At 37.4% G+C, this 19,566-nt stretch overlaps 1 protein-coding gene across 1 annotated transcript in view; it reads right to left on the bottom strand.

The window, feature by feature from the left end:
• Positions 1-2,642, bottom strand: part of TLR3 (toll like receptor 3) — a 39,551-nt gene extending 36,909 nt beyond the window's left edge. The window contains exon 1 of the mRNA XM_074541414.1: positions 2,497-2,642. Within this exon, the coding sequence (XP_074397515.1) occupies positions 2,497-2,542 (46 nt within the window). The 5' untranslated portion in view covers positions 2,543-2,642. The remainder of the gene's footprint in view (positions 1-2,496) is intronic.
• Between the last annotated feature and the right edge of the window lie 16,924 nt (positions 2,643-19,566).

Raw genomic sequence — 19,566 nt, 5'->3', positions numbered from 1 at the left:
TAATAAGCCCAGCTGTGAATTAGACAGTAATTTAGGACACTGTTCTCAAATTATACTGTGAGTTATGAGGATGTGCTTTACAGAATTGAAGGCATCAAATATGGAAGTCCTACTTGGTTTTCTATAGAGAGAAAATGAAGCTGATAAATTGAATCAAGATGGAAAAATGGAAAAATTATAATTATTCACAAAAAAATCTCCTATCATTCTTTAGTGGGGATATTTTCAAGACACCATTTAAGATTAATCCATCATCAATAGGAAAGTTTATACAGAGAAGTGCTTATAGCAAAGTCACTTTCATCTTTCAGAGTAAGAAGGCCAATTGTCTTCAAATATGTGGCCACCAGTCACTGTTGTTTGAAAAAAATCTCTGAATGTTGTTGCACCATTTTTAGGTACACCTTAGCAAACACAGCACTCCAGCTGTTAAGAAAACATTATGATCTCTGCTTTAGTCTTTCAAAAGCAATGTACACCAAAAGGAATTCTGGTAAAGAAGTGGAACAACAACATAAAGGTAAAATTGGTGTGTGCTTTACACACATTTACACTCTGACTATCTGTGCTGTCACTGTTCTCACTACCTTACAGCTACTAGCAAAAGCAAGAGAAGTAATCTGGAGACATAGGCAGAGTCCATTGCTTTCTAAACACGTAACAAAACATATTCCAGAGATTTGATCTGTAATTATAACACACTCCTGAATCTTTCCTTTCTGTTATGAATTTTCTAGCAAAATATTATTTAATTGCAGTGTAAATACCTTTAATCAAGCACAAACAATTGTAACTGTGAACATCAAATTTTGTCCCTCACTTGGTGTTTCTGTTGGCTCCTGCAATCTTTTACATGCTGAAAGGTCAGGCAGGCAAAAACTTTGTTACAGCTCTATACAAAGAGTCATTGCTCTTTAGAAGAGTCACTACTGGTGGTATGGAAAAGTCAAGCTGAAAGTACATTTGTCAAGATGAAAGTATACATTTGAGGGTAATCATCCTTTTCATCCAACTATTACTAAAAGATTAGGCAGGACAGAACACAATAGACCTTTCAGTCAAAACAGGAGATGCCCAAATGCAGCTTTCTATGGAAGCTATATCACTGCAAAGAAAAGAGTCTGTAAATCTACATTACCTAATTCAGAAAGGATTATTTTAAACCTTTTTGGTAACAATTTAAAATTCTTAAATTTATTCAGTATCACCAAAACCAAATGAGAGAGCAGAGAGTCTATTTTCTTACCAAAAGTAAAGTAAAAATGGTAGCAAAACAGAATTACAAGAAGTAATTCTGCTTTGAAAAGGAAAGACTTAAAAGATTGCATAAATGTCTAAATTGGCTCAAACATGTTTATAAGGTGCTCTCTGTAATTTATGCTTCGTCCTAGCCCCAGGAAAGATGATGTTGTTTGCATATTTTTATGCTGGGCCACAAAGAAGGGGTGTTTGCTGCAAATCATTGATGGCTATAGGAAGGCATCTTGTGTGTGAGGCACTACACAGTGACCTCACTTCTGAACCATTCACCCAGACAGGATGGCTGATGGCAGCAATACCTCCTTTACATAAGCTCCATTTTGCCATGGTTCCCAACTGAGTCATTCACAGACTTCTGTCTTCCTAGCAGGCAAGAGCAGACCTCCAAGGCTGGCTTACAGCTTTCTCCCTCCCCCAGTGAAAACTTTAAGGGTAGGCAACAGATTGTTCACTCAGCTCCTTTTCAGATAAAAAGCTCTGGATGATGAAAGCAATCTGTTCCAATTTTTAAAAATCGATGTTAAACAAAACAATTGCAACTCTTCCTACTGACTGCTGTGTCACCAGCTATATCTGCAGCCACTGAAGTTGCCCAAGTGTAGGTGTATTCACAAGCCTACTGCATGAGCAGGATTACCATAGCAATCACAGCTCCCAGAAGCACTACCTTGAGGCATTTAAAGATAAACCTGGTTTTGGTGGAATAAAAATTTAGCAGTAGATGCCAAAATCACAGCAGTCCAGAGTGCACCACACCAGGCAGAATCAAGTTTAACACCTCATAGGGCACTTCTCTGGTTCAATAAACTGGGCCAGTACCTGCATTGCAGGATCTAGGTCTACAAACACAGCACAGCTGAGTAATAGCCCAGCAAAGAGAAGTCTTTAAAATAGTGCTCACTGAAACTTAAAAATCAGTGATTGCAACATGTGGCAGACCCCATCTTTACCTGCTGCTGCAGCCAAGCACCAACATGTTAATATGCCTAAGAAAATCCCAAATAGCCATAAGAAATAAATTAATTTAAAACAATATTATCTTTTAACTGCTATGACAGCACACACAGTATCTCTCAAAACCAATAAATCCATACAGTTATGAATTGCAACATTCAGCAGGAAGACACTTCATAGTAATTCCTCTAGTGCTATTACTCTTGGTAGGTTTTCAGAAGGTTGAGCCTATAACCTACATCTCAAGTAAACACTAATTAGGTGTTAGAGGACCATACTCACTTGTCAGATTTTCCTCCTTCTCTTCATTCCAACTTTTGCTCACCATCTATTTCCTCTACAGCAAACAAAAAATTTGGACATTATCAGTCACCTTTACCCTGAGCTCCCCAGGTATAACTATGTGATTGGTGCAGCCAGCAGTATTTGGAATGAAAGTAGCTTCATACCAATCAAGTTAAATTATAACCCATACTAGCCTCAGTCCAAATTCTAAAAAGACCACTAGCGTTAGACAGAAAAACGTCAGGGATTCCTAACCTGGGAACTACAGCCAGCTGCAACACGCCAGTAGAGCCTTCCAGGCATCACAAGCACTTGCGGCTTCAGAGAATCACCCTGCAAAACCTAACTGCACTGCTTGATCCTTCTACTTCCATCTGGATTGGGCATTAAGACAACATCAAACAAAAATCCCTGCTGAACTGAGATGGCTGGAAACAGGTAGGTGCTGAGAGGGGATATGAGCTGGCTGGGCATTGGGTAGCTTCTGTCTCTGCTAGACAATAATAAAGCAGAGAAGGATGGGAAAGAGAAATTACGTGTTAAAGTGTAATAGTCCAAAAAGCATGTGTTCTAAAGCAGGGAGTCAGAAGAGAATAGTCAGAGTAGAAGCTGAAATCTGAATTGGGCTACAGAAGTCTTCTGTGAACTTGTTTTAAAGTGGATATCAAGTCTTTCTAAAGAAAGGTGGTCAGTTTAAGCATAAAGGAGGCAGCTAAGAAAAGTAGAACTAAAAAAGTCTATAAATGGTAAGATAACACATGATTTTAACTTTTTCTATTTTTTTTTGTCCCTGTAAATAAAGCTAAAATGTGGGGAAGAGAGGTGGGTAGTAAACTCAGAAGGTCATGCACAGAATTTCAAGTCATCCCTCACGCAACTTGTCATTGTTGCAGGCACCTGCCACTCACAGGCACCCATGCCCACTTGCTGGAACGGCCTTTTTTCAAGATGAGACTCCCTCAAACATAAATCACTGCACTCATCACACTGTTGTTTCCTACAAGGCCCACACTGCAAATGGAAGTTGCACAAAAGCAGTGGTCACTCCAGAATAAGGCTTCCTCCTTGTCCCACAGACTGTGCCTTTTTTGCACAGCTACAAGGCTGCCCTAACCGGATGCACTTTGCTCACAATCATCACAGCAAGCTTTTGCCCACCATGTCTTGCCTCACAATCCCCTGTCACCCCTAGATAAGGCTCCACCCTACATATTCCCACTCCTTTCTTGAGACTTTCTGTCCCACTCAGTGGTGGCTTCTGCTTTCCAAACAACCACTTTTCCCAAGGCTGGAAGCCTGCTCCAAACACGAGGCACTCCACTCATGGGTAAGGGCCCCCCACATAACAGGTCCTCTCTTGGAAGGCAAGCCCACCAAAACATGAGGCACTCAGCCCATGAATAGCATCAGCACACTCTCCTGCCACCCCCACCACCTTCACACCATATGGCAGCTGCACACATGCATGTGCAAGTCTTTCACAAGGCTCTCCTTCCCCCAGCAACTCTCTGCTCACAAGCCCACAAGCTTTCCTCATTCCCTTAGCCCATGGACCCATGCTGCCACGGCATTCTTCACCCTGCCACCTTCAAAGGCATCTTCTCCTTCTGGACAAATCCATTCATCTGTTCCAAGACATCCCCCCTGCCCCTGATCCCTTGTCCATAGACTGCAAACCCACCCAAATACTTATTCAAGGGTACCTTTGCTGGCAAACACCATGTGGTGAGCATCCTTCCTGTGGAAGGCCTATACTGCTCTGCACCTTTCCTGTGGAAACCTCTCCCGACACCGTGCAGTGAGTACTTTCTCCACAGGCCCAAAAATCTGCTTCAGAGGAGACCCTCAGCCTCTGAACACCACTGCAGCCTCCCTCCTGCTGGTCCCACAGCAAGAAGAAGCTGCTCACAAGCATGTGTCACCCTGGGCGAGGTTGCGCTGCTCACTCACAGTTCCCATCTCACAGGAGTGCAAGCCTGCCCAAAAGCCATCCCCTCCCTTTAGGAATCCCACCATGGCATCTTCCCACCTGTGACACCCACACAATCCTCTTCAATCCTTAAGAAGGCTCCTGCCCACCCCTGCAGGACATACCCACCTCTCCTGCACAAGGCCTTCTTTCTCCATTCCATTTTCTTACTTCTCTAACTCCACAACTTACTTCAATTGTGAGCAAAATGCTGATAAACATGTTTCTGTGTGTACAGTTGCAAAATAGTTGTCGTTATCAAAAGCGTGAGAAGTGACAAAAATGTTTATTCTTGGCATTTCTTGGGGTGCTAATGATTAATTCTTAATGTTTCACACTTCCGCCTTAAAAATTTTAATCCAGACCTGATAACTAGAGTGGAATGGGTGGATGACTATTACTAGGTATGATAATAGCTATAAAAAACAATCAAGTAAAGGCTTGTTTTGAAGAGTATTTTAACTTAATTCCTAGACAGGTTCCAGTACTGCTTTGTTTTATATCCTTTTTTCTCTTGTCAACCTTTTGACAGTTTATTTAGCAGTAATGTGCCAAAACTAAAGAATTGGTTTCTGTTAGAAAGCAATAATTTTCTAATTTTTTAAACATTTTAATCTAGTAGTTAAATGGGGGGCCTAAGATTGTGAGAGACTTAAACATGGAGAAATATAGCATACAGATATCTTTTGAGATAAAGAGCCACAGCAATTTCTATAATCTAACTGTATCCTTTACTTTCTACGAGATGAGGGAAGTGGCTTTTGGTATCTTTAAGCAACAGTTGAACACCTTAAGCCTTAGAGAAATTGAATTTCTCAGTGAGAACTTAGTGAATGTTGCTATAGTGTTAGAATAAAACACCTGTTATAATCCACCATAAAGCAGAACATTTAACTTGGCAATATTTTTTCCTCGTGGAAATGATCCAACTGTTTGCTGTAATATCTACCCAATAGAACACAAGCTTTGGAGCACCAATAGCTATGAAATCTTGTTTTCAAGCCACGAAAGTTCTGGACCATGGGGCTGAATTGTAGGCATGATTAAAAATCTTGTTCCTCCTAAAATTTAATTCTGTGGTGTGAATGAGGCAGGCTTGTTTCTGCCCAGTTCCCTCATGTTTCAAGATTTTTCAAATTATGTGGATGTGTGATTTTTACCTTATTCCTTTTTAGCTCACCTCTCTAATTACATTGCTTATGACATTGAATAGAGTCTTATTTTTTCTTAAAAGGAGAACATTTTTATGCATGAAATTTAAATTTATTCTATACTAAGCTTTTAGTTTGCTGGCCCTGGTAGATTGTCACCTACTGAACTTTCATATATTTTATTTAATAAACTCATTGAGAAACTATTTCTGTGAGTTTTCATTTCAGTACTGAATAGAATTAATGATAGAAGACTTGAGTTGGGTTGAGAACGTGGTCAAGAAGTCTTTTCTTTAAAAATACCAACCAAACAAATTAGTGTTTTATGCTTACTACTGAGGAAAAGAACAGCTTCAGTATCTCTCCTAGTCTTTTTCCAAGCCTTTTATTGCTTTCATAATATTGGATTAAGGAAAGCAGAGTCAACTAAAATAACTCTAATTGTATGCTTACCGAAATACAGTAATTCAAATATAAAAACCATGTTGCACAGAACATGACCCAACTTCACATTAATAAAAATTCAGTATTGAAAAAATTGCTGTAATATGTCAAGAAATAGTGGAAGTTAGAATAAGACCTAAGTTGTCTTCACCCTGGATAAAGCATGTGTAGATGGAGTTTCATTTTGCTTCTATGAACTAGTTGTATTTTCTATGGCAAGTGTGCTTTAAGAACTAGCTGATTAATGATGGTAAAGTGATTTTTTGGTGCCTGTGGCTCCCGAGCTTTTGAGAGAAGTGAGAGAATATTAGGAGAATACTAACTTGTTTTGCTGTGGCAAGTTAGTGAAAATTCAAACTCTGCTTGGCTCATAAATTAAGTTAGAAGCTAGCCACGCAATTGATCTCAATGTAACACCTCTGCCCAGTGCTGCTGGGCCGGGCACAAGAATTAGAGTGTAACCCATGTATAATGAAGCAGCTGAATCCTTGTGGAGTGGAATATGAGCTGGAGTTATTTGCACAGTTTTATTGGTGCAAGGCTAGAGGGAAGTTTGCTTTTCATGGAAACTCTATCAACTTTGGCAGAGGAAAAGAACTTCTATTTTTTCAGAGACTCTTACATCTTTAATATTTTCATTTTTAAGGAAACAGTGAACTGTTTCAGTGAAGTTTTTGAAGTATACTGTATGTGTAAAAATATCGAGCCCACCAAATACCAGCCAGATGCCAAAATAAATTATAGTTACAGCTACATTTACTACAAGAAATGTAAAAGTGACCTTTCAAAAACCAACTGATAAGTGAAAAGACTCTGTAATAGCACTCAGAGTAGGTATTTTCAGATTTTTCTGCATGTGTGTGACTTAACTGAAGGTTCTCTAACTCTTCACTGAGACTGCTGTTAGAGTCATTCTGCTGTAACAAAGTCTGCTTTGCACTTGGGTGGAGGGTCTGGGTACAATCAACAGCGAGGATTGGAGGGAACAAGGTTTAAAATGACAGTGGTAAAACATTTTGTCATTAGAGGTTATAGGATAAAAAGTTACCTTTAAGTCTTGGAATCTGCCATAGCATCTGCTGACAGGTAAAGACAAAGCACAGTTTGCAGTCCTGAATGCCTCAGGTAGTCCACTTCTGTTTAACAATATAAATAAATAGTAGAAATAATTGCATCTTATATACTGCTTTCATTTATCCCTTTGGAACATCACCTATCTCCTTGGAAATTCCAATTTAAGACATTGCTGAGAAGGAAATACAGTTCTGGGTAAAAGAAATGCTACGTGTCTACTGTAGTATAAATAGTGTTTCAACACAACTGGCCACAAACCTCAACTACTTTTCTGCCAATGTATCCTTAACTGGGGCAAAGTGCTGTGAGTAGTCTTATCTGCTGTTCCTGTAGTTGCCCATTCTGCTGTTACATTCCTTGTTAACTCCAGGGCATTTTTATCTAGATTGACCCAAAGCTTCTCAGTGGTAAGGGAAAACTCATATAGTAGAAGCAAGGCTGGGAGGAGAGGAAGTGTCAGGTCTGGCACTTTTGCCACTTTCATGAGTTGTGATTAGAGAGGTAGAGATGTTTTTCTATTTACACAGTTTTACTATTGTGTAACATTCTGTTCCAGACTCTTTTCTCCTTTTTCTCTTAGAGACAAGCTTGCAATTGCTTCCAAGACCCTGTCAAGTTTGAAGTAGGCAGTGAAGACTGATGTGATTTCTCCCCTAAACAGCTGCTTGCCTTCTGCCTTACAGTACTCAGCTGTGACTAATAGCAGGGGGAAATAATGAACAACTGGAAACTGGCACGATAATATAATTCAAAGTTATGTGTGCCATTGTCAATATGAACTCAGATATTGAATGCTATCATAATGTCCTAGCAGCCTTCCAAAATGCCTGGTAGACTCTGAAAGCCCTCTTTATTGAGACTTTGTAAAACTGTGGCATATGTTATTAAATAAACGGATGTTGTGCTCTTGAGCTTTTCTAATGGAGATTAAAATCTTTGTCAGTTTTGCTTTCTATAGTGTGGCCTTACATAGGCCCATATGTTTTACTTGAATGTACTAAAAAGTCTCACTGAGATTGGAGAAAATACCAATCCACTGAGGATGTGAGCACCTCCTAGGTTTTTTCTTTAATCTTATAGCTGTACTTGTTATTCATTTTTTGAAGCAGCTGCTGGTTTTTTTCTGACATTTGTCATTTCGACACATAGGATACTAACACTGACTTCTGGTCAAGGCTTTGCATTCCAGCAGTGTTGAAATCTGACTGCTAGTACATCATGTGCTTTGAGGTTGGGTCCCGTGAATAATGTACAGAAAAACTGTATTTAGTAGCAGGATGCTAGTTCCACTAGTTATTTAACTGTTTGAATAGTAGGTGCTATGAAATAAGTGAGGATTATTGAGAAGAACTCACCATTGAAGAACTATACAATTCAGTATTTGGTAGCCTTAGGGTGCAGGAGATAAATTTATTTGTGGGAATGAGTTTGCAAGTGATGGCTATGCAGAGAAAGGAGGCAACAAATTCTCCATAGCTGCAGATAAATCTGAGTGTGCTTTCTTGAAGCCCCACCGCCTCTGTCCCTCCTAGCTCTGGGAGTGCCCCAGATCTGCAATCAGGGCTTGTTCTATGCAGAATTGAGTTTGCTGTAGGACTAATGCCTCAGATAACAGCAGCATGTCAATGTCAGTAGCTTTTAGCCTGTTAACACACTAACTGGTATTTTTCACGTGTCCTTCAAGTAGAACATAACATTTTTCAAGGAAAAATAGTGGAATATTGACTCCATTGAATATTTGTAACATTTTCTTACCAGTGATTGTTTCAACTCAGTAACCTGCTAATTTTGATAAATCTTGCTTTCACTGGAAGCAATTGGCTTTGTAACAGTCAGAGCTTCTAGAATCATATGAAACTTGACAGTCTTGCTTTCTATCTTAAAAAAGAATTTCTAGTTCATGAAAACAAACAGAAGTGCACTGTAAAGGTGGTGCAAAGACTGGGGTTATTGCACACTCATTATTAACTTGACCTGTTTGGCAAAGGTAAGTAGCTGATCTTTGTTTTTAATGTTGAGATTTTTATTTAATAATGCAAGAAAATTAAATTGTGGCACATGGGGATTTTTGTTTCTGTAATGCTTTTCTTGTGACTTGAGACACGTTTCCTGTGTTCTTCCAAGATCTGTTGTGGTTACAGCATTGTCTTCAATTCTTCATGCTATACTACAAAATATTGCTTAAAAAAAAATAAAGTCACTTTACATGAAACCTTTTAGATTCATTTTCTAAAGACACATCTAAGAAAAGACACTGTTCTTGTTTAAGGGAACTCCATGACGAACTCTGGTATAACTTGCCAGAAGTCACTTAAAAATTTGTTTAAGGTACTTATAAATGGATATATATCTGTTGTGCCTAAAAAATACCTGTGCCAAAACTTCTACCATATATGAAACTGCTTGAAAAACACCTTTAAGTAGAATAGTAAAAAATAGCAGTGTAGTGAGATTAATATACTAGCTTTCTCTATATTAAGGTATATTGGAGGGCTTTTATAGATAAAGCTCTATAAATGTCTTAATATTTGATCTCTTTAATGAAACTAATGAGTCTAAATTTTCTTCTGGTTCTATAGATACTGATGTTTTCTGAGCTATGCATTTTAATTTCACATAATATATTTGCCTTGGAATTATGTGTTTTGTCACTAGCAAAGATTCCACTTCATATTCTCCACTGCAACTTTCTCTACTGAATAGAAATGAAAGTGTATATGGGATCTACCAAACACAGATTTAGAATGCTAATTCTAATCCCCTTTCCTTCTGGGTGCTGATTGAATTTAGTCTTAGTGAATTATACTGCTGTTAGATTTCAGTTCAGTTAGCTTAAATCCTGGTGGATGGTTAGAATGTGCCCAGATATTGTGAGTGCCCTGCAGCTGGGAAATTGTAGCAGAACATTTCAGTAGGTGATGGTTGACCTAGTCAGCTCTGTTATTATACATAAATGCACAAGGAAAACTTCAGTTATGTAGATCTCTTTAAATAGTTGAATGTAATTTGCAGCTGAATAAAATGCTTTGTTTAATCTTACAAAGGCCATGAAGTAGACAAGTTGATTCCTGATCACTTCGTATTTTCTGGTGCAGCAAAAGTAATAAAGATATCAAAATTATTAGCAAATTGTACATTAAAAATAGGTGTTAGGTCATTTATTTTCAAAAATAGAGACATTGAAAGATTTTGAAAAGCCTCAGTCACACTTTCAAAATTTACTTTACAGTAACAGAACTTCAGATGTTAGGTGCTCCAGCTTGATTAAACTGTCCATGTATCTTTGACCTTGATTTTGGAAATCCTTGAAAATAATTTCTAAGCTGTTTGCAAAATGGGATTTTCTTCAATATAGGCATCTGAATTCAGAAAAGTGATTCTGGGAGCCAGTGCTGTTACCCAGTCTCCAGTTAACCTTGGGAACTGGGATTTGTTCATCTGGGGATTGTAAAGATGGGGGCAGGGAAGGTTAAAAAAAGGATATTATATGACTTTTTTGTATACTGAGATAGCATTGTAGCTTTGACTAGTCTCAGCATATTAACACCAACTCTCAGAATACTATTACCAACGCCCAAACAGGATGCATAAACCCTTTCTCTGCCTGGAAGCTGGTTCTGGCACCTCTCCTCATGGTTAACACTGCTTCCTGGCTGGGTTTCTGAACAGCCTGTTGTCTTCCACAGGGAAGGTGCATGAAGGTGCCTTTACACAATGGCCTGCTGCTAGGAATTTACCTTGTGTGAGTTGAGGTTTTTCTCCCTCTGATGTGAGCAGGCTCTTAACCATCTTTTCCACCTCATTTGTTTATGACTAGAAAGCTTTAAGCTAGTTTGGCTGCTTGTTGAAGACTCTTTACTGAGCTGAAACAAGTTTTACAGGAAGAAAACATGGTGTTGGTACAGAAGCTTGAGGAGAGGTTCTTACTCCACTTGTGTACACCAGACAATGAGGTATCACAGACATTTTTATCATAGCTATAGTAGCAAGAACAAGCCCTTAAAAGGCAAGCTAATACCTGTTGCATATATGAAGACAAGATTGTTAGCTTAAATTTGTATTACACACTTTACACAGAGGAAAATAACAATGTGTTGTAAGCTTTGAAGGGTTTGGGGGTTTTTGGGTTTTGTTTAAAAGAGCATCTCAGAAGTCTGTACCATAATATTTGAGGGTTTTAGTGATAGAATTTTCATTCTCCCTAAATAGATACTATATGCTGATTTTTGATATGCTGATATATTGTGCTCATTGGGGAGCATTCACTAGGAACTGCAACATAAGGAGAATTATCATCTTCATTGTTAAAGATCTACCTTTCAATATCAGGAAACATCCTGGTTTTTCACTCAAAAACTGAGACAAGTAAACATATATTATGTGCATGCCATTGGCTAAATTGTGCTGGTAATTTCATTTACTCTTGTAAAATCAAAAATAGATACAAGAATGCTATTCTTGCTTAAGTGATGCAATTCATAATACCCTTCTAAGATGGATTAGGTAACCTTATTTAACTCTATCCTTTAGAGGTCCTTAATAATCTTAACATATCTGTCATTCCCATCTGTTTTAATTTAAGGCTGATTATGCTAACATGCTTTAAAACTGCAAACCACCTGACCATTGAATATTGTTTTAAGCAGATACAGCTTACAGTATTTTCAGAATGTAAACACAAAGCTTGCTATTGTGAAGCAATTAATTTTATTAGGCTTGTCCCTGTTTAGTCTACATGTAAGCTTGGAAAGCTATAAACCTTTTTTGAGAAGCTTTTCTTGGTTTGGAATTTCCCCTCCCCCAGGCAAGCTCTGCTAACCTGCTACTGTTCCTGTAACTCTCAGTTTTCTGAATGTGTCTCCTGGGAAATAAATGAGCCCAGCTGAGGGTTAAGGTGTGAGTAGTGATCTCAGCAGCCATCCTGTCAGATGGGCAAGGAGGTAAAGGTTTGATGCTTCCTAACAAGTAACAGGTTTGATTGCTCTTTTTGCCTGTGTGTGAATGCAACATGTATGTGATAAGTGCCTCGTGGGGCAGGAAGGGCTGCCATGCAGGATAGAGACAGGGCAACACTGCAAGGGTACGGGCAAATGCTGTATTATAACCCTGCACACTCTCTGGCAAGCTGGCTGCAACCCTATTTGGTGTGTCCTCATTTTAAGGTATTCATATTTTCATTATAATTGAATATTTCCTTCAAAATAGAAGATTTCTTGGGATGGCTAGGCTATTGATGCATCAGGTTAAAGGATGTATTTCAAGAAAGCACTTTTTTAATGTAGGCTGTCATTTTTTTAAGTGATTAAATTGTGTGTCTTGGTAACTGATATCCATGGAATAGTTTATATATTGAAATTTAAAATAAGCTGGGAAAGATGGCTAATTACAGAAGCCTTTTTCTGCTTCTATAACTTGGTTTTTGTATTGCTGTGAAACACATGGCACTTAAACATTTAGTCAGAATTGGAAAGAAGCTGCTGCTGGGGTGACAAGGCATATCTTATTGATGATCTACATGAGCATAGTTAAGGAATGGTGGAAGGAGAGTGTAACCTGCAGACTAATAACTGAGTCAGACCATGGCTGTTTAGGGGATTACAGTAGTGGAGATGGAAGTTTGGTGGAAGTGGAGTGCTTGAAATATGCTCAATGATAACACTGATTAGTGACATGAGGGCTATCATATTAACGATGTTAAGAGTTATAATAAAAAGCAGGTATTAGTATGTTGAATATTTTTGTTTGTCAATAAGCTGAAGCTAAAGATCTAGAGAAATTTCATTGACCAGAAACTCTGCAGGGTGGTTTTTTCTCTCAGGGAATGTCATCTTTTGTCTTCTGTCTATAGCATCCATCTAAGTACTGTCCTTCTAAACTGAGGCTGGAATTTCTTGTTCTGATACCTCTGTTGTTGCAATACTGGAAAATAGCAATAATTGTATTTAAGTAAGGGTTTACAAATAAAATGTGACACAGGGTAATTACATCAGGTCAGTCCATGTGTGCCACATGGGGGTAGCGTGTGTAAGTGTAATACAGAAACTGTTGGAATTTTCTGAAAATATAGGGACATATCAGAGTTCTGATCTTTGTTGACTTGCTAGGATTGCATCTTCAAAGCTCATTTAAGTTTATATCCTGATATGATGTGCAGGAACAAATTGGTTTACTGCACGTGTCTGTAATTTTCTCAACTTGAACTAGTTCATGTTCTCACCAAAGCACTGACTTATCTGAAGTTCAGTGGATGCAGGTTATATCTTGTGTTATTGGTCAAACACCTTAGAGGTGAAAAGCTCACCAACTTGATGATTGATTTTCAGTTCCAGATGCCATGCTTTCTTTCAAAGGCTTCCAAATTAACAAAAGTATACTCTCCAATAGAGCTGTACAGTCTACAGAAAATGTGTTCTCAGATGAACTGCTAAACACATGAAATTTTATTTATTTCCCTGACAATACTCTCATCAAACATTTTTGTTACTCTGCTTTACTTTAGCTGCCTATCCGTTTCTCCTAATTATTAAATATTTTGTGCTTTGCACATATTTTGATTTGTGGATTCTCTACAGAAAAAAAATATGAAAACCAGCAACTTGTCATTATAGTAATTAAAAGGTATGAGGAGTTAGATATAGACAGAACCTCAAATAGATTATATTTACGAATTAGATTATATAGATAGTGAAACCTAGATGTTCAATTGCTTTCCTTCAGACATCTTTAAGTGTAAAGAAGGAAAAAAAAGTCAATGTTTTTCCAGGTGTTCTGGGGCAGTTTGGAGTATTTCTGTTTCATGTATATGAATATAACTATATATATGAGTGTATAAATATTCAGATAACAGGAGAATTGGGCAAGTACTCAGTGCTTTTTTTATGTGCAAAATTAAAAAAGTCATCAATGATTTGCAGTTCATAAAAGCAGTGCTTGGAGGATAATTTCTTGTGGTTAACTAACTTTGAACTGTATATTTACATGGAAGAAAAGCACTTGCTTTAAATAAATTTAAAATTTTTTTTTAGTGTTCAACTTTTTCTGAGGATCACGTGCCTTTGGCAGTGCAAAAGGGACAACCTGATCTTAAATAAACATTAAGAAAAGGTGTGCATGACCCCGAAGACTGATTTCCTGGGGTGAAGGGGTAAGGGTGAAGATGAATTCTTCAAAAGAACAAATGAGAGAAAATAAACAAAAGTATCAGTACCACTTACAAAAGTTAATGCACTTTATTTCTGTAATTGCATTTATCTTCAAATGTTTTTTCTTTGCAAGGGGACAAGGTTCAAGTTAGTTCCAGAAAAGTTGCAAAGACTAACGGACTAGAGGTGACCCTAAGCACAAATTTTTACTAGTTTTATGGAGGAGACTCCATTGTAAGTGATTATTTTACACCCCTCTTAAGAGTGTGCCTTTCTAGATACTGCTTTGGCTCATAGGCTGTTTCAGCGTGATAACTGGGCACCAAAAGGGACTCCTTTTCCTATAGATCTCCCAGAAGATAGAGAGCTATAATACTGCAGCCACAGACTGAGAGGCAGGAAGCGTGGGAATATCTTTATTAAGTACTTATTGAGATACTTTAGAAAAATCAAGGCTGCTGTTCCTATTTCATGTGTAAATAGGAGGACCAACAATCTTTCTTTATAGCTCTAGTTAATATCAATGCAAATTTAAGGTCCCTCTATTAATAGCACATAAAAATCATATATGGAGGCCCTTCAGGTGTTTCCATTTACAAATAATGTAGTTTGACAAGATGGATTTGTAAAATATGTGATGCCATGGATCTGTTATCCACACTACACTTAGGGTGGAAATGCTTCACAGGATCCTGCTAGAGCTAGCCCAGACTGAGTGAACCAAGATGGTATATCTGCCACAAAAACCCACATAATTTTTGTTCTTGATGGATATTTGTCAATATAGCGAATAAAAGATAAAATTCAGACTTCAGAGCACATCACGCACTAAGTAATCAGAGTTCTGTGAAGTTAGACTTTTTAGATTTCCGTATGTTTTCTCTCTTGTGTAGGCTTTCAAATTTATTATTACTCATATCTTGATATATACACATCTAAGCTGATGTATCAGAGAGTAAATTCAGTTTATAATATCAATTACTTATATTTAACAAGCTAGAACAGCACCTAAAAGAAATATTAGAAAGTCTCTGTGTAATCAAATTTAAAATGGCTAATTAAGAACTACCAGATAGTTATTTTGTTCTCCTAATATTTGCTGGATTTCAGCTGTTTGAGTAGGCTGCTATTGGATAGACTATTTCTATTAAATGCTTTCCTTGAAAATATATGGTCTTTAAGTAATTTAACTATTACTGGTAAGGGGGGAAAGGTCAATCTTTATATAGAGAATTGAAGGATAAAATGACATAATCATCAATGCCTCAGGGCTATCACAGAAATGTGTTTCCTCAGATAAAGTAAAGCCAGACTTTTATAAAATTTACATTTTAATTTCTTTTGCTTGCTAGACTTAAAAACAGGCAGTGTTTTTTACAGACATATATGCATTTTGTGTATACTAATTTGGATATTGAACACATGTTCTCTTTCTGCAGAAATGTGCTTTCTTGCAAGCCTGATGGGTATGGCATACAAGATATGCCAAGCTGGTTTTATATAAAGGTAGTGCTTGCAACTGTGCTATAAAAGCTTGAAAACTGGGCTCTGTGTTTCTCAGCAACAGACATGGGGAAGCAGAGGCTTGAAGCCCTTGCCAGAAAGTCTGTGAAACACACCAAATACTTCATAAAACTATTTGAATAATATTTATATAGACTTAGAATTCTAGTGCTTCAGGGAGTCCTTTCATAAAATCCTGTTTGCATTTGACAGTAGTAACTCTGTAGTGCAGTAGGTATCAAAAGAGCATTTAAATATCAAAAAATTAGTCTTCAATATTAGTTTCTAGAATAACTATTAGGAATAGTTATTAGAAATGTTAGTAGAAATGTTAATATCACTATCCACTGTACAGATGAAAACTTTGATGCATCATGACAATAATCTGAAATCTAGAAAATCAAAACTGCTTTAGTAATCCATGCAATTGCTGTGTTCTACTTGAGGTAAAACTATGAGGAATCTTGCCAGCATGGGTCAGAAAATTATCTGTGTCTAGGGATATTTTAAAAATTTTTCTCAATTGTTGAATCACTTTGCTCAGTTGGAGTAGTTAGGAAAAGGGTATTTGGGAGAACCAGTGAATGAATGGTGTTCCTGATGAATGATGTAGCTGTGCTTTCAATTTTCCCATGCGAAAATTGATGAGTTTATTCTGAGCTATAAGCAATGTGGGGAATGACTCAAGTGTGAAATGCCATAACCTGGTGAAAAAGAAAACTGCTGCTTATAGTGGATTTCAACAACTGAGGGGGAAGGGGTGACAGAGAAGAGGGTGTGTAGTCCCTCTGTACACACTTCACTGCTCTGCAACTAGAGAATTCTGCCAATCTCCACTAAAATGAGAAAATGTCATTTGATTTAGCTTGCTTTGTTAGCTCACACTCTGGGTACAGCTGAAATATGTTTCACTGAAGTAGCCACAATCCTTGCAGTATTGCTGAGGAAAGGTAAAACAGACTGAACCTGTACCATATAATTATAATACTTTTTATAGTTCATTTGATGCCTTGTCAAGGCTGACCTAGAACAGAGGCTAGGTGGAGTTAAAGAATAACGTAGGTAGTTATTAAAAGGCCTCAATGGACACACCTTGGGCAGTACAGGAGCCCAGCCAGGGCTACACCCAAGATGAACCCAAAATGGGAGACCAGTCTTGAGGTCACTCACTTTTATAAGTTCTGGTGCATTTGCATATTGGAGTTAATTGTCCAATTGTAGCTTTAGATTATGAAGTCCCATCCTTCTTGTTTTTCTCTCTTCAGTCCACGTTTTTATGCTCTTGGGCCTGAAATTTGGATTGGTTGTCCTTGGTCCCCAGCTAGGAAAGGAATTGTTTTGTCTGCCTACTCTGTGAAGAGAGCTTACCATCCCTTCATACGAAGCTCAGAACTACACACTAAAGCAGTACAGAATCTGAAAAATATAAAAGCAAAAAACCTAAGGCATCACATTTTCCATACAATGAATATAATCGCATCTTGTCAAATTAATGGAAAATGCTTTTTTGAAGTATTCTAATAACCAGATTTTTATCACTTATTTTGTTTCCCCAGAAGATATTGTTTATTATTCATTTCTCCAGAAGAAATTTTTTCCTTCTGGTGTGTTCAAAAATATAAAAATCATCTGTGTCTGAGGGCTACTACCTACCTTGTTGCTGTGAAGTACAGGCTGACAAAATTAAGTAGCAATGTTCTGTCTTCTCAGCCATATTATTACATATAACATCAGAGTTATATGTATCAGAGTGATGCAGTGTGGTAGTCATAAATGTGGAGATCGTACATATACATTTTATGCAGAGTGCCATAACTGCATGCAGGCTGTGCACAGGCACTAGAATTTTAAGTTCTTGTCCTTTCATAATGTCAGCATGGCTTTTGTTATAGAGTGTTTTTGCACTTGTAGATCTTGTTTGATGCATTCAAGATAAGGATTGCATGTCTTCAGCGAAGAATTTGGCTGAGATACTAGATCAGAAAATAAAGAAAGTAGAATATATTTTGTAGACGTACAATGATTTAGTTAGAATTTGCAAGTTTTGCTTAGAAAATATAGTTAAAAGCAATATGGATGTAATGCTCAGTTTTTCTGTTGGAAGAAGAAATTCATGCCAGACAGTTACCCTAAACTACCTGTTCGAGGATACTGTGAGATCTCAATAGATGACAGATTTGATTAGAATAATACTGTAAAGAACAGAGAGCTCAGTTCTACCTCCACCACAGAATTTTGGACCTAAAACCATTAGGATTAAAATTTTACAATGGCCTTTGTTACTTAGAACTGGGCACCCTAGTCTTTGCTCTAATGCTATTACACTTAGTCCGCTATGCTTTGTCTTAACTCACAGAGTATAAAGGAGAATTTGGGCCCTTGGAACTAAAATAGAAAACACCTTGAGCTGGTACCTAGAACTATTAGTTAAGTGTTTCCTAGGAGGATAGGAGGATATCTTGACCCATGAACTAAGGTATGCCCCAAAAAACTTGTTTGCAATTGTGAGAACTCAACACGGAGGAACCTCTTCTGAAGGCCTAATAGAAATAGTTTTACCTATAATAAACAACATTTGCATCCTGTAAATGAGTTGATGTAAACACTCCTTAAATGTCCTGTAAAACTGATTAGGTTTACAATTAGCTGTTGCTCTGAAATTTTTTGAACACCCGAAAACTTTGCACATGCCTTTTTAAATTAGAGTAGCTGTAACTCTTTTACCTTTCTATGATATTTTACCTCAAGACTCAAAAGAAATAATATTTTGCAGTTTCCTGTAAAATGAGAAAGATTGTATTGGAAAGCTGAGGCTGAAAAGAATTTGCTGCTTTCACTTCATTCTGAATTGGTGGATTCAGATTACTTTAAGTAGCTATGTAATATGTTGCAAAGGTGGAAAGCTAATGAATACACAGATCCCAGAATAGAAGATACTGTGTGCTGAAGTAAACTGATATTCTTGAACTTCTATTAAACTATTCCCCTGAACAGACCTGAGCTTACATCAGAAATTGTGGGAACTGGCTTGCATTCAGGATTCTGTTTGCTCTATTCATATTTTGTGAAAAGGGGTGGATTGGGAGAAACTCTTTTATATGCAGTTTAATGGCTTACTCAAAAGGTATGAAAACATGAATAAAGATTTTTTTGAATTGAGATGATTGAATGAAAATACATGTACTTTTGAGATTGATGGTCAGAAGCTTCTTTTAGCCTTATGTTAACATTCAGATACAGTCAGAGAGCTGACTTAGCTTCACACAAGCTAACACAGAACTAGAACCACTTAAACAGAGTTTATGCTGCATTTATGCTAGCCAAATGAGTCTTATGGATATTGTTTCACTGTATCTAATCCCTGAACATCTGACTTCTGAGAACCAGTTTATTATGCTTGGGTATTTCTAATGGTATTTTTCTGCATGGCCCTTTTTTTAATGCAGTATTCTTAAGACAAGACATGAAATTATTTCAATCCAGAGAATAATTCTCTTACAGTAAGACCAGTGACATCCTGGCCTGTATCAGCAATAATGTGGCCAGCAGAATTAAAAAAGGGTCTTTAATGATATTGTATTCCAATTGTACTGAGTTTTTTCATGTATAACTACATGTAGAAATACAATTTTTATTGGATCCTGCAGAATTTTCAGAACAGTGTCCCATAGGTGAAGAGTTGCAGTGCAGTAATATCTCTTTAAGCATGGTCTCTGTGCAGAGGGCTTGATAAAGCACCATATCAGTTATATATCAAAGTCATAGAAACTAATTCAAGCACTGC

The sequence above is a fragment of the Zonotrichia albicollis genome, chromosome 5 (genome assembly GCF_047830755.1).
Source record: "Zonotrichia albicollis isolate bZonAlb1 chromosome 5, bZonAlb1.hap1, whole genome shotgun sequence".
Taxonomy (NCBI): Eukaryota; Metazoa; Chordata; class Aves; order Passeriformes; family Passerellidae; genus Zonotrichia; species Zonotrichia albicollis.
The sequence above is the reverse complement of the archived record's forward strand: the minus strand, read 5'-3'. Positions and strand labels throughout refer to the sequence as shown.